General features: G+C 42.5%; 3 protein-coding genes across 3 annotated transcripts in view; all 3 read left to right on the forward strand.

Moving 5' to 3' along the window:
* LOC127931184 (trace amine-associated receptor 13c-like) overlaps nucleotides 1-15042 on the forward strand; it is a 190008-nt gene that overhangs the window by 144475 nt on the left and 30491 nt on the right. The gene's annotated exons all lie outside the window — the stretch shown is intronic.
* On the forward strand, nucleotides 1879-3482 carry LOC118382874 (trace amine-associated receptor 13c-like). Its single transcript, XM_035769551.2, has one exon. The coding sequence runs from the start codon at nucleotides 1968-1970 to the stop codon at nucleotides 2928-2930; it is 963 nt and encodes a 320-aa protein (XP_035625444.2). The 5' UTR covers nucleotides 1879-1967; the 3' UTR covers nucleotides 2931-3482.
* LOC127931034 (trace amine-associated receptor 13c-like) overlaps nucleotides 14075-15042 on the forward strand; it is a 10930-nt gene continuing 9962 nt past the window's right edge. Inside the window, exon 1 of the mRNA XM_052521814.1 lies at nucleotides 14075-15039. Within this exon, the coding sequence (XP_052377774.1) occupies nucleotides 14132-15039 (908 nt within the window). The 5' untranslated portion in view covers nucleotides 14075-14131. The remainder of the gene's footprint in view (nucleotides 15040-15042) is intronic.

Genomic DNA, 15042 nt, shown 5'->3' on the forward strand with positions numbered 1-15042 from the left:
CCCCCATTGGAGACTGTGCCATTTAGGTTAGAGGCCATTTTGTGGATGTTAATATTTCCATAGGAAATTTGAGGGCTGCTGTAAAAAAAAGCTGTCTTGCTCCACTCCTCTCTACCTAACTTCCCCTCACAGTCCCTTCAGTTTCCCTAAGTCACGTTCGTTTGGCTGCTCAGCCTACCAAAGTTAACCCTCACTAAACAACCAAGGAGAACGCTTGGAATTGCGCATCTGGACACTGCACCCGCCCACTTAGGTCAAAGTGTTATCGTTGCCCGAAGGGAGAAGGCGCACATTTCTGAGGACTTTTTATTTTCAACAGTAACATAAATATCTGATTTTCAAGCGTGCATTGTCCAGATGTGCATTTCCAAGTGATCTAGGAACATAACAGCTTACTTAAATCTCACACTATCATCCAAGAGAGTTCTCATCTATATTATTTGTATCCGTCTATTTACCACCACAGACAGATGCTGGCACTAAGACCACACTCAACCAATGTAATAAGGCCATAAGCAAACAAGAACATGCTCATCCAGAAGCAGCGCTCCTACTGGCCTGGGACTTTAATGCAGGTAAACTTAAATCCTTTTTTACCACATTTTTACCAGAACGTCACAGAGATACATACAAAGCTCTCCCCCGCCCTCCATTTGGCAAATCTGACCATTATTCTATCCTCCAGATTTCTGCTTACAAGACAAAACTAATGCAGGAAGTAGTGACTCGATCAATGCGTAAGTGGTCAGATGATGTTGATGCTACGCTACAGGACTGTTTTGCAAGCACAGAATGGAATATGTTCTGGGATTCATCCAATGGCACTGAGGAGTTTACCACCTCAGTCATCATCTTCATCAATAAGTGCATTGATGAAGTAGTCCCCACAGTGACCGTACATATCCCACCAGAAGCCATGGATTACAGGCTACATCCGCATCGAGATAAAGGCTACAGCTGCCGCTTTCAAGGAGCGGGCCGAACCATCAAACAAGCAAAGCTTCACAACTGCCATGGTCCAAACACACCAAGACAGTCGGAGACTGAAATGGCTTGGTGTGGTTCCCCAGAACCTCAAAAAGTTCTACAGCTGCTCCATCTAGAGCATCTTGACCGGTTGTATCACTGCCTAGTATGGCAACCGCTGGGCCTCTGACCATAAAGCGCTACAGAGGGTAGTGCATATGTCCCAGTACATCAGTGGGGCCAAGTTTCCTGCCATCCAGTACCTATATAATAGGTGGTGTCAGAGGTAAGCCGATAAAATTGTCAGGGACTCCAGTTACCCAAGTCATAGACTGTTTTCCCTGCTACAGCACAGCAAGCGGTACCAGAGCGCCACGTCTAGGACCAAATGCTCCTTAAACAGCTTCTACCCCCAAGCCATAAGACTGCTGAACAATTAATCAAAATGCCACCAGACAATTACATTGATCCCCCCCTCCATTTGTTTTGTACTCCTCTGCTACTCAGTGTTTATTATCTAAGCATAGTCACTTCACCACTAAATACATTTACAAATGACCTTAATAAACCTGTACCCCCCCCCCACACACACACTGACTCAGTACCGGTACCTCCTGTACATGGCCTCGTTATTGTTATGTCATTGTGTTATTTTTTACTTTACATTGTTTGGAATGACAGGCTAGCTGTCATTCCAAACAGGCTAGCTGGGCACAGCAACATCCAATCCCATATTACATCATGCTTTCATTAAATCTTTGTTTATTTAACCGTTTGTTTATATGTGTGCTCACAGATGTACGCACGCACGCGCGCTCGTGTGTGTGTATGTGTGTGTGTGTGTGTGTGTGGATCAAAGACGCTGGGGAAGGGAGTTTCTGTCAGTAACTTAGGGATAAATAGAGAGGCAGAGCTCAGAGTTTTTCAGAAGCCGGACCTGACACGGTCACACACAGGACCAAGCAGGAGCAGGACCTCAGCATTTTTACTTTTTATTACAAATGGAGAAACATGAAGATGTTCAATACTGTTTTCAAGACGGAAACTCTTCTTGCAGAAAGGCTTTTCTATCGACATCTATCTACATAACACTGTACATCTTCTTCTCATTGATTTCAGCAGTTACAGTATTTTTGAACCTAATGGTGATCATCTCCATCTCTCACTTCAAGCAGCTCCACACTACAACCAACCTGCTCATCCTCTCTCTGGCTGCGTCAGATCTCCTGGTGGGACTGATTGTGATACCAGTAATGACTGTAGCAACAATGGAATCATGCTGGAGTTTTGGGAAATATTTCTGTGTGTTTCATGGATATATTGCTTCTTTGTGTACTTCTTTATCTCTGGGCAATTTGGTCTTGATATCTATTGACCGCTATGTTGCTGTGTGTGATCCCTTATTGTACCACTCTAAAATAACAACAACAAGAATCACGTGTTTTATATCCATCACCTGGTGTTGTTGTATCATATACCGTGCTGCTAATATACAATATTTTGTAAATGTACAGGTACCAAGTCGGTGTTTGAAAGAATGTACTGCTGTTGAAGGGTCAATCTGGGTTAATATCACTGACATTGTAATTACAATGGTTGTCCCGTGCTCTGTTATTATAACACTTTATATGAAAATCTTTGTGGTGGCCAGATCACAGGCCAGAAAGGTATTTTCAAAAGAGGAAGCCAGTGTGTCTGGTGTTAAAACTAGTCAGGCAAATAAGTCTGAGACAAAAACAACAAAAACTCTGTCTATTGTTGTTTTCAACTATCTCATTTGTTGGATTCCATCTCTATTTGTTTTTATTTTATTTTATTTTTTAAGTTATACTTTGTTACCATATTTAATCTCTTTTCTGGCATTTGTTAATTCCTTAATCAATCCAATAATTTATGCTTTCCTTTATCCATGGTTTAAAGTGACAGTTAAACTTATTTTATCTCTGAATTTAAGGCATTCATAGTTCATGTTTTTATTCCCTAGTTTGACAAACATAAGTTTAATATAGTTTTGTTATACAATTGTTGTAAGTATCTCATTCATGTAACAATACACTGACATGACTTAGCTCAGTGTTTAGGTACATGTGGTGTTGATACAGAATGATTTGACTGGATTGAATTGGAATGACTTGGAGTCGGCATAAGAAGGAATAAGCTTGTTTAATAAAATACATTGTAGTCATTTTGGGTTGTATATTCCAAATACCAAAGTCTGTTGATGTTCCATGTTATTTAATGATAAATAGTTTGTAAGTATTCTAAAAGTACATTTTGAGGACGTCATGAGTCTTTCTATATGTTGTTCAACATCTCCCTCTAGTGGCTCAATTGGGACACAATGCCTTCACCAAGTGTAGTAAAATGTAAATGTACAATATGCATGATATCAGATAACATCCAAGTATATCTCAATGGTGTATTGTGTAAGTAGTTAATGGTCAAATTTAAGAATTTGCAAATATGGTTAACACTTTATAATAACATTCAGTAATAAAACATGTGTAAGGAATGTACAGTTTGTTCACCATTTATTAATCATTACTCCCAATTGTGTTAAATGTTAGTCAGGTAGGTATTCTCACATGTGTAAATTACTAGTATGTGCATGTAATAATGTCTGTAATAATGATACATAAGATCATTCATAAGATGTTTAATGAATATCCTTATAAACTATTTACTAATCATTAGTATATGCATTAATGATTAAGCACAACAGTGAAGGAGACCACATCAGACAGCTCAACCTCAACATACTGTGTATGAACAGTACCACTACTCTCACTACATCACTGCTGCCAGGTCAGGGGTCACACAAGAGCAGCTCTCTCAGATGCTGTGGAGTCTGAATTAATATATAGATTGGTAACACTTTATAATAACACTTTGTAATAATGAATGTAAAATGTTTATTTTGACTCCACATCATTAATGTCTCATTACTCCCACATTAGTTTTAGAAAGCTAGTTATTTATTTTTAAAACATTTTTATTTCACCTTTATTTAACCAGGTAGGCAAGTTGAGAACAAGTTCTCATTTACAATTGCACATGGAGTAAAACAAACATATAGTCAATAATACAGTATAAACAATTCTATATACGATGTGAGCAAATGAGTTGAGATAAGGGAGGTAAAGGCAAAAAAAGGCCATGGTGGCAAAGTAAATACAATATATCAAGTAAAACACTGGAATGGTAGATTTGCAGTGGAAGAATGTGCAAAGTAGAAATAAAAAATAGTGGGGTGCAAATGAGCAAAATAAATAAATAAATAAAATAAATACAGTAGGGAAAGAGGTAGTTGTTTGGGCTAAATTATAGGTGGGCTATATACAGGTGCAGTAATATGTGAGCTGCTCTGACAGTTGGTGCTTAAAGCTAGTGAGGGAGATAAGTGTTTCCAGTTTTATTCACACATTAATAAACAACTTTTACAGTATGTAATAATGATTTTTATGATCTCTCATCAGATGTTTAATAAATTAACGTATAAACCATTAACTGATCATTAGTTGTATTGCAGTCCCTAATCTAAAGTGAGGACTATTCAGACTTTTTTAATACTTTATAAATGTTTTGAACAGTGACCAGTGTAATTTACCACAAAAAGATGGACATGCTATTGGTAGACATTCCAGCAGTACCTGATACTCCTTAAGATCTCAAAATGACCTAGAACATATCAATGGACACAACACAGAGGATGTTAAAGGAAATATATTGAACATTTTATTCCAAAACAGTCAGATTGTTGTAGTAGTGAGCTGAAGGATGCTAACATCTTTATCTGAAAATAATAACATTCTTGTTTGTTGGCAGTGACTATCAAAACCAAAGTGTGGATTGCAGTCACTCATTAGTAATCAAATCAAATGTTATTTGTCACAAACATGTGTTTAGCAGATGTTATTGCGGGTGTTGCGAAATGCTTGTGCATCTAGTTCTGACAGTGCAGCAATATCTAACAAGTAATATCTAACAATTTCACAACAAATACCTAATACACACAAATCTAGTACATAGGGCAGCATCCTCTAAGGTGCAAGGTTGAGTAACATGGTGATAGTCGGCTAGTGATGGTTAATTAACAGTCTGATGGCTTTGAGATAGAAGCTGTTTTTCGGTATCTCGGTCCCAGCTTTGATGCACCTGTACTGACCTCACCATATGGATGATAGCGAAGTGAACAGGCCGTGGCTCGGGTGGTTGATGTCCTTGATGATCTTCATGGCTTTCCTGTGACATCGGGTACTGTAGCTGTCCTGGAGGGCAGGCAGGGTGCCCTCGGTGATGCGTTGGACAGACCGCACCACCCTCTGTAGAGCCCTAAGTATTCAGACCCTTTACTCTGTACCTTGTTGAAGCATTTTAGCCAGCTAATACAGGGTATGATGCTACAAGCTTGGCACACCTGTATTTGGGGATTTTCTTCCATTCTTCACTGCAGATCCTCTCAAGCTCTGTCAGATTGGATGGGGAGCATCGCTGCACAGTTATTTTCAGGTCTCTCCACAGACGTTCGGTCAGGTTCTAGTCCGGGCTCTTGCTGGGCCATTCAAGCACATTCGGAAACTTGTCCCCAAGCCACTCCTGTATTGTCTTGGCTGTGTGCTTAGGGTCATTGATCTGTTGGAAGGTGAACCTTTGACCCCGTCTGAGGTCCTGAGTGCTCTGGAACAGGTTTTCATCAAGTATTTCTCTTTACTTTGCACTGTTCATCTTTGCCTTTATCCTGACTAGTCTCTCAGTCGCTTCCACTGAAAAATATCCTGAAAGCATGATGTTGCCACCAGTATGCTTCACCGTAGGGATGGTGTCAGGTTTCCTCCCAACGCAACACTTGGCATCCAGGCCAAAGAGTTCATTTTTAGTTTCCTTTAGGTGCCATTTATGTGCCAAAAGAGTCCTTTATGTGCCATTTGGCAAACTCCAAGGCCGTTATGTGCCTTTTACAGTGGTGTGGCTTCAGTCAGGCCACTCTACAATAAAGGCCTGATTGTTGGAGTGCTGCAGAGATTTTTGTCCTTCTGGAAGGGTCTCCCATCTCCACAGAGGAACTCTTGAGCTCTCTCAGAGTGACCATCAGGTACTTGGTCACCTCCATGACCAAGGCCCTTCTACCCGATTGCTCAATTTGTCCGGGCAGCCAGTTCAGCTTTTGTGGTTCCAAACTTCTTCGTTTAAGAATGTGTTCTTGGGGGCCTTCAATGCTGAAGAAAAGTTTTGGTACCCTTCCACAGATCTGTGCCTCGACACGAAAATTCCTTCGACCTCATGGCTTGGATTCTGCTCTGACATGCATTGTCAACTGCGGGGCCTTATATAGACAGGTGTGTGCCTTTCCAAGAAGTGATTTTATTTAACTTGGTAAGTCAGTGAAGAACAAATTATTTTTTACAATGACATCCTACACCATCAAAAGCCAGAAGATACTGGGAGAATTGTGTGCCGTCCTATTGGACTTCCAATAACAACCAGTTGTATTACAGCTGGATTTGAACCAGGGTGTCTGTGGTGACACGTCTAGCACTGAGATGCGGTGCCTTAGACCACTCCTCCACTGGGGAGCCCAAATCATGTCCAATCAATTGAATCTACCACAGGTGGACTCTAATCAAGATGTAGAAACATCTCCAGGATGATCAATGGAAACAGGATGCTATTTAGCTCAATTTCGTGTTGTATAACAAAGGGTCTGTATACTTATGTAAATAAGGTATTTCTGTTTTTATTTTTAATACATTTGGAAACATTTATAAAAAACTATTTGGGGGAATTTTGTGTGTAGATTGAGGAGAGAAAAAAATATTTCAAACATTTTAGAATAAGGCTGTAATGTTACAACATGTGTAAAAAGCCAGGGGTTCTGAATACTTTACGAATGCACTGTATGTATGAAAATACCCTCAAATAAAATCTGACATTCTATAAGGTCGCCTCATGTAAATAAAATATCATATCCAAAGTGCTGAAGTAAAGCACTTTGGATATGGACACTGCAGAGTGAAATAGAGGACAGGGATTACTTCAGTATTTGCAGTCGCCAGAGGAAGGCAGTATAATTCAATATTTTACTGCAATATTTTATTGATTTACAGTCATATAAGGAAATCAGTCAATTTAAAAAAATGTGTCAGGCCCCAATCTATGGATTTCACATGATTGGGAATACAGATATGCATCTGTTGGTCACAGATATACTGTATTTGAAAAAGTATCGGGACACCCCTTCAAATTAGTTGAACTGGCTATTACAGCCACACCGGTTGCTGACAGGTATATAAAATTGAGCCCACCGCCTTGTAATCTCCATAGACAAACAGTAGAATGGTCTTACTGAAGAGCTAAGTGACTATCAATGTGGCACCTTCATAGGATAGCACATTTCCAACAAGTCAGTTCGTCAAGTTTCTGCTCTGCTAGAGCTGCCCCGGTCAACTGTAAGGGCTGTTGTTTTGAAAAAGAAACGTCTAGGAGCAACAATGACTAAGCCGCTAAGTGGTAGGCCACACAACCTCACCGAACGGGAAGGCCGAGTGCTCCAGCACGTAGCGAGTAAAAATCCTCTTTCCTCGGTTGCACATCTCACTACCAAGTTCCAAACTGCCTCTGGAAGCAACGTCAGCACAAGGACTGTTCATCGGGAACTTCATGAAATTGGTTTGAGTTTGGTGGAGGAGGAATAATGGTCTGGGGATGTTTTTCATGGTTTGAACTAGGCCCCTTAGTGCCAGTGAAGGGAAATCTTAACACTACAGCATACACTGACATTCTAGACTTTGTGGCAACAGTTTGGGGAATGCTCTTTCCTGTTTCAGCATGAAAAAGCCACCGTGCACAAAGTGAGGTCCATAAAGAACTGTTTTTTGAGGTCTGTGTGGAAGAACCTGACCGGACCGCACAGAGCCCTGACCTCGACCCCATCGAGCACATTTGGGATGAATTGGAACGCCGACCAGGCCTAATCGCCCAACATCAGAGGTCCTGAATGGCAGGAACCTTGGCCCCAGTGATGTACTGGGCCGTTTGCACTACCCTCTGGGAGTACAGGAGGGGACTGAGCACGCACCCCTGAGAGGCCTTTGTGTTGAGGATCAGCGTGGTGGATGTGTTGTTACCTACCTTTACAACCTTTTGGCAGCCCATCAGGAAGTCTAGGATCCAGTTGCAGAGGGAGGTGTTTAGTCCCAGGGTTCTTAGCTTAGTGAAGAGCTTTGAGGGCACTATTGTGTTGAACACTGAACTGTAGTTAATGAATAGCATTCTCATAGGTGTTACTTTAGTCCAGGTGGGAAAGGGCAGTGTGAAGTGCAATAGAGATTGCATTATCATTGGATCTGTTGGAGCGGAAGGCAAATTGGTGTGGGTCTAGGGTTTCTGGGATAATTATGTTGATGTTAGACATGACCATCGGCTGCAAAGATAGCAATCACACAGTCTTCCGGAACAGCTGGAATTGTTTTAAGATACAGGAGGGTGGTTTTGTATGACACCTACAAGACTCAAGAAACTCGCCTCAAGGTAACCCCATACCAGTTTTTTTTTTTAATTAATGGAAGTATGGAAATACTTTAGTGTCAGCAAATATATATAGGACAGACAATTCAAAACAGTCCAAAAATAAATCAAAAGGAAGTATCTGTTTTACCATGTATACGGTGCATTGAAAAAATATTCAGACTCCTTTACATTTTCAACATTTTGTTACATTACAGCTTTATTATAAAATGGATACATAGTATGAACATCTGAAAACAATTCCATGTCTCAGTTTATAATTTTTGGAGGGTTCATCCTAGAACCCTCTATGTAGAGTTCCACCAGCCTTATTACCCTTTAATTACCCACAACCTTCATTCAGAATGATTGCCAGGGTAGAGTAGACTTAATACTGCTACTACCTCAATAATCTCAACTGGAACAACCATCTCAGTAACGGGTTAAATAAATTCAATTACTAGTAGATTGGATTCGTTTGGAAAACTGTTGTCTTTGTGTAGTATAAAATGGATCAACCAATCACTGAAAAGTTACAGATATGACAGTAAAACAATTCTGTAAATCTCTCTGCAATGTAGGTGTTTGTGAGAGTCTTAGTTATCGATGGTGGGGTTATATTAGTTTGTAGTCCAAACCGTAATGAAATTGTAATTGACATTGTAATGAAAAAAAAACGATTTTCGGGATGTCTCCTGGCCTGACAAACACCGCTGTAGCGAGGCTGCAGAAGCGACATCGGTGGATGCGGGGGATTGAAATGCAGCCTGTGCCAAAAAATAGCTATCTCCAGCTTAAGGATGGATTTTGATGGGGAGGCCTGTTTTGTCATGGGCAGCCCCATTGAGGGCTCTCACCATTTTTAAACAGTCAACACATTAACATCAACACGCCACAGGATATACCCATTGGACTTTGGGCTCTGCTGGGAGTTTACCTCATAGCCTATGGTGATATGGTCCTTGACTAGTCTCTCAAAGCACTTCATGATGACAGAAGTGAGTGCTACGGGGCGGTAGTCGTTTAGCTCAGTTACCTTAGCTTTCTTGGGAACATTAACAATGGTGGCCCTCTTGAAGCATGTGGGAACAGCAGACTGGTATAGGGATTGATTGAATATGTCCGTAAACACACCGGCCAGCCGGTCTGCGCATGCTCTGAAGGCGCGGCTGGGGATGCCGTCTGGGCCTGCAGCCTTGCGAGGGTTAACACCGCATGTTTTCGTTGCAGGATGTGTCAGTGGCACTGTATTGTCCTCAAAGCGGGCAAAAAAGTTATTTAGTCTGCCTGGGAGCAAGACATCCTGGTCCGTGACTGGGCTGGTTTCTTCTTGTAGTCCGTCATTGACTGTAGACCCTGCCACATGCCTCTTGTGTCTGAGCCGTTGAATTGAGATTCTACTTTGTCTCTGTACTGACGCTTAGCTTGTTTAATAGCCTTGCAGAGGGAATAGCTGCACTGTTTGTATTCGGTCATGTTGCCAGACACCTTGCCCTGATTAAAAGCAGTGGTTCGCGCTTTCAGTTTCACGCGAATACTGCCATCAATCCACGGTTTCTGGTTAGGGAATGTTTTTATCGTTGCTATGGGAACGACATCTTCAACGCAAGTTCTAATGAACTCGCACACCGAATCAGCGTATTCGTCAATATTTTTATCTGACGCAATACGAAACATGTCCCAGTCCACGTGATGGAAGCAGTCTTGGAGTGTGGAGTCCGCTTGGTCGGACCAGCGTTGGACAGACCTCAGCGTGGGAGCCTCTTGTTTTAGTTTCTGCCTGTAGGCAGGGATCAACAAAATGGAGTCGTGGTCAGCTTTTCCGAAAGGGGGGCGGGGCAGGGCCTTATATGCATCGCGGAAGTTAGAGTAACAATGATCCAAGGTTTTACCACCCCTGGTTGCGCAATCGATATACTGATAAAATTTAGGGAGTCTTGTTTTCAGATTAGCATTGTTAAAATCCCCAGCTACAATGAATGCAGCCTCCGGATAAATGGTTTCCAGTTTGCAAAGAGTTAAATAAAGTTCGTTCAGAGCCATCAATGTGTCTGCTTGGGGGGGGATATACGGCTGTGATTATAATCGAAGAGAATTCTCTTGGAAGATAATGCGGTCTACATTTGATTGTGAGGAATTCTAAATCAGGTGAACAGAATGATTTGAGTTCCTGTATGTTTCTTTCATCACACCACGTCTCGTTAGTCATGAGGCATACGCCCCCACCACTCTTCTTACCAGAAAGATGTTTGTTTCTGTCGGCGCGATGCGTGGAGAAACCCGTTGGCTGCACCGCATCGGATAGCGTCTTCCCAGTAAGCCATGTTTCCGTGAAGCAGGGAACGTTGCAGACTCTGATGTCCCTCTGGAATGCTACCCTTGCCCGGATTTCATCAACCTTGTTGTCAAGAGACTGGACATTGGCAAGAAGAATGCTGGGGAGTGGTGCGCAATGTGCCTTTGTCCGGAGTCTGACCAGAAGACCGCTACGTTTCCCTCTTTTTCGGAGTCGTTTTTTTGGGTCGCTGCATGCGATCCATTCCGTTGCCCTGTTTGTAAGGCAGAACACAGGATCCGCGTTCCGGAAAACATATTCTTGGTCGTGCTGATGGTGAGTTGACGCTGATCTTATATTCAGTAGTTCTTCTCGACTGTATGTAATGAAACCTAAGATGACCCGGGGTACTAATGTAAGAAATAACACGTAAAAAAACAAAAAACTGCATAGTTTCCTAGGAACGCGAAGCGAGGTGGCCATCTCTGTCGGCGCCGGAAGTTAGTAGACAGTCGCCATTGTTGTGGGCCTGCCCTCCCCTGAACAGCACCCAATGGCTATTTCATATGGAAATGGAGAGGAGTAGCCGGCGCAGTGGCCATGTGTGTGTTTGCTGTTCTACTCCATTCCATTTGAATAAAATAATGGAAAATATAATACGACATGGAAAATATATATATCTGACATGGAATATATATATATATATATATATATATATATATATATATATATACACACACACATACAAACAAACCACACATTTCATTGCAAATAGCAAAATACATATATATACTGTATATGTACATACTTTTATTCATCCCTTTACATTTGTGTGTGTCAGGTAGTTGTTGTGAATTTGTTAGATTACTTGTTATATATTACTGCATAGTCAGAACTAGAAGCACAAGCATTTCGCTACACTTTCAAAAACATCTGCTAACTGTGTGTATGTGACCAATACATTTGATTTGGTAGGCATTTCGTAGATACAGCTTGTAGAAGACAGTGGCCCCCTGGAGCAGCTCGAAGGCTGAGGAAATGAGTGTTAGCTGATAACGGTTCTTCACAGTGATATCACTGAGTCCCCTGTAGTCAATCCACTGCCGCAGGGTGTTGTCCTTCTTCTAGACAAAGAAGAACCCTGTGCCAGTGGGAGAGGAGGAGGGTCAGATAAATCCTGTAGCTAAGGGGTCCCCAATGTAGTCATCAATAGCCTTGGTCTCTGGTCCCGACAGCGAGTACAAACGTCCCTGGGGCGCCGTGGTGCCAGGGAGAAGGTCAATCCCACAGTCATAGGGACGGTGCGGCGGAAGGGAAGTGGCCCGGGCCTTGCTGAACACCTCCCAGAAGATCCTGGTACTCCACGGGAATGGCAGAGAATTCTGGAGCAACCTCCGAGGGCCCCGGGAGACGTCCCGGGGCAGACTGCGCCGACTTCAGACAATGGGCATGGCGGAAGAGACTCCAGCCCATGATAGCACACGTAGAACAGTTTATGAGTGGAATGTGTCGCTGGAGACAGAAGAATCCCAACACCATGGGAATCTGGGGGGACTTGATGAGCAGGAACTGAATGGTCTCGCTGTGATTCCCTTACACACGTCGGTTGATGGGAGTGGTGTTATTGGTGACCCGACCTATAGAGTGCACGTCCAGCACTCTAACATCCATGGGAATGGAGAGGGGCTGAGTGGGGATGTTCAGCTCGGAAGCCAGTGTGGCGTCCAGAAAGCTCTCATCGGCCCCTGAGTCAATGAGAACCCAGAGAGATTTGGACTGGTTCCCCCACAGCAGAATGACATGGAAAGGGGTGCAAGTAAGGGAAGCAGAAAAGTTCTCCATATGGCCCACCAGAGTACTCGCTACCTGGAGAGCCTGGGTCCGTTACCGTGCACGATAATACAAAATGACCAAAAGTCGCAAATACAGACATCTCCTTGTGCTGATTCTGTGTTGCCGTTCTGCTGGCGACAGCCCAGCTCTGCCTCGTTGCATGGTGTCGGGAAACAGTACCTCTGCTCTTTTCGGTGACTCTCGAGGAAAGTCGGAAACCTTGGGTACTCTCGGCTACGGAACCGTCGGGAACCTCCAGAATGCCTAGAAGGCGAGGTGGGAGGAGATGTCGTTGCACAGCTGGTCCTGGTCTGCTGGGTCAATTAGGGCCAATTCCTACTATCAGATATGAAGGTAAGACCCAGATTCAGACCATGTTGGATAACCAATAGTTTAAAAATCCCAAAGGGGCAGGTAAACAGACAGGTTAAGGCAGGCAGGGGTCAATAGTCCAGAGAAGTGGGGGATAGGTACAGGACGCCAGGCAGGCTCAGAGACAGGTCAGGCAAAGGTCAAACCCAAGAGGGCAAGAAAAAGTGAGACTGGGGAAAAGCAGGAGCTGAGACAAAACGCTGGTTGGCTTGAACAAACAAGACGAAGATGCACAGACAGACAGAAAACACAGGTAAGAATACACAGAGGATAATGAGGAAGAAGGGAGACACCTGGAGGGGGGTGGACACAATCACAATGACAGGTGAAACAGATCAGGGTGTGACACAAACAGGCTAAATGTCAGTAGAGAGACAAAGTGGACTCGCAGTTGAACGGCTCAGACACAGGATTTATTAATATTTCAGTTCAGATCGACACTTTTATGGTCTATGGAATGTTCCTATGGAATCCCACTATTTTGATTGCATTTGCTATTAGCATCTCATCAACTTCCCTACTTTCAACTTTCCTCCACACTGACCAGCTGACATGTGGCGTGCCATCATGTGTCCTGAGGTTGTGGATTATGGACCAAACTGAGCTCTGACATCGCCCAACATAGTTAGTCTTACACAGTTTAAAATGTAAAAAAGCCTTTGAGAGACAAACATCAATATAATATATTTTCCCCATTAAAATGCTCACTTGAATAAATGTACCTTTTCTCTCATCTCTAACGATCAGTAAGGCTGAAGGACAGGCTAAGAGGGCACAGCAACATCCAATCCTGTCATACATTACATCATGCTTTCGCAAATGATTTGTTTATCCAACCATTTGTTAATTTGTGTGTTCACTTGTGTATGTTTTGGTGGTGGTGGTAGTGGTGGTAGTGTGTGTGTGTGTGTGTGTGTGTGTGTGTGTGTGTGTGTGTGTGTGTGTGTGTGTGTGTGTGTGTGTGTGTGTGTGTGTGTGTGTGTGTGTGTGTGTGTGTGTGTGTGTGTGAGTGTGTGTGTGTGTGTGTGTGGAGACGCCAGGGAGGGGAGAGGGGAGTTTCTGTCAGTAACTCAGGTATAAATATAGAGGCAGAGCTCAGAGTTTCTCAGAAGGCGGACCAGACGGGGTCACACACAGGACCAAGCAGGAGCAGGACCTCAGCATTTTTACTTTTTAATACAAATGGAGACACATGAAGATGTTCAATACTGTTTTCTAGACATAAACTCTTCTTGCATTAAGGCTTTTCTATCGACATCTATCTACATAACACTGTACATCTTCTTCTCACTGATTTCAGCAGTTACAGTATTTTTGAACGTACTGGTGATCATCTCCATCTCTCACTTCAAGCAGCTCCACACTCCAACCAACCTGCTCATCCTCTCTCTGGCTGCGTCAGATCTCCTGGTGGGACTGATTGTGATACCAGTAATGACTGTAGCAACAATGGAACCATGCTGGGGTTTTGGGGAATATTTCTGTGTGTTTAATACCTACATTGCTTGTTTATCTCCTTCTTTATCTGTGGGCAATTTGGTCTTGATATCTATTGACCGCTATGTTGCTGTGTGTGATCCCTTATTGTACCACTCTAAAATAACAACAACAAGAATCAAGAGTTGTATATCCATCACCTGGTGTTGTTGTATCATATACCGTGCTGCTAATATACAATATTTTGTAAATGTACAGGTGCCAAGTAGGTGTTTGAAAGAATGTACTAATTTTGAAGGGTCAACCTGGGTAAATTTCACTGATCTTGTTATTACAATGGTTGTCCCGTGCTCTGTTATTATTACACTTTATGTGAAAATCTTTGTGGTGGCCAGATCACAGGCCAGAAAGGTATTTTCAAAAGAGGCTGCCAGAGTGTTTGGTGTTAAAACTGTACAGGCAAGTAAGTCTGAGAGAAAAGCAGCAAAAACTCTGTCTATTGTTGTTTTCAACTATCTCATTTGTTGGATTCCATCTCTACTTGTATTCTTTATCTTTTCTGTTTTAATTGATAATTTATTAGCATATTTCATCCGTTTGTCATTTGTTAATTCCTTAATTAATCCAATCATTTATGCTTTCCTTTATCCATGGTT

Source organism: Oncorhynchus keta, chromosome 7 (genome assembly GCF_023373465.1).
Source record: "Oncorhynchus keta strain PuntledgeMale-10-30-2019 chromosome 7, Oket_V2, whole genome shotgun sequence".
NCBI lineage: Eukaryota > Metazoa > Chordata > Actinopteri > Salmoniformes > Salmonidae > Oncorhynchus > Oncorhynchus keta.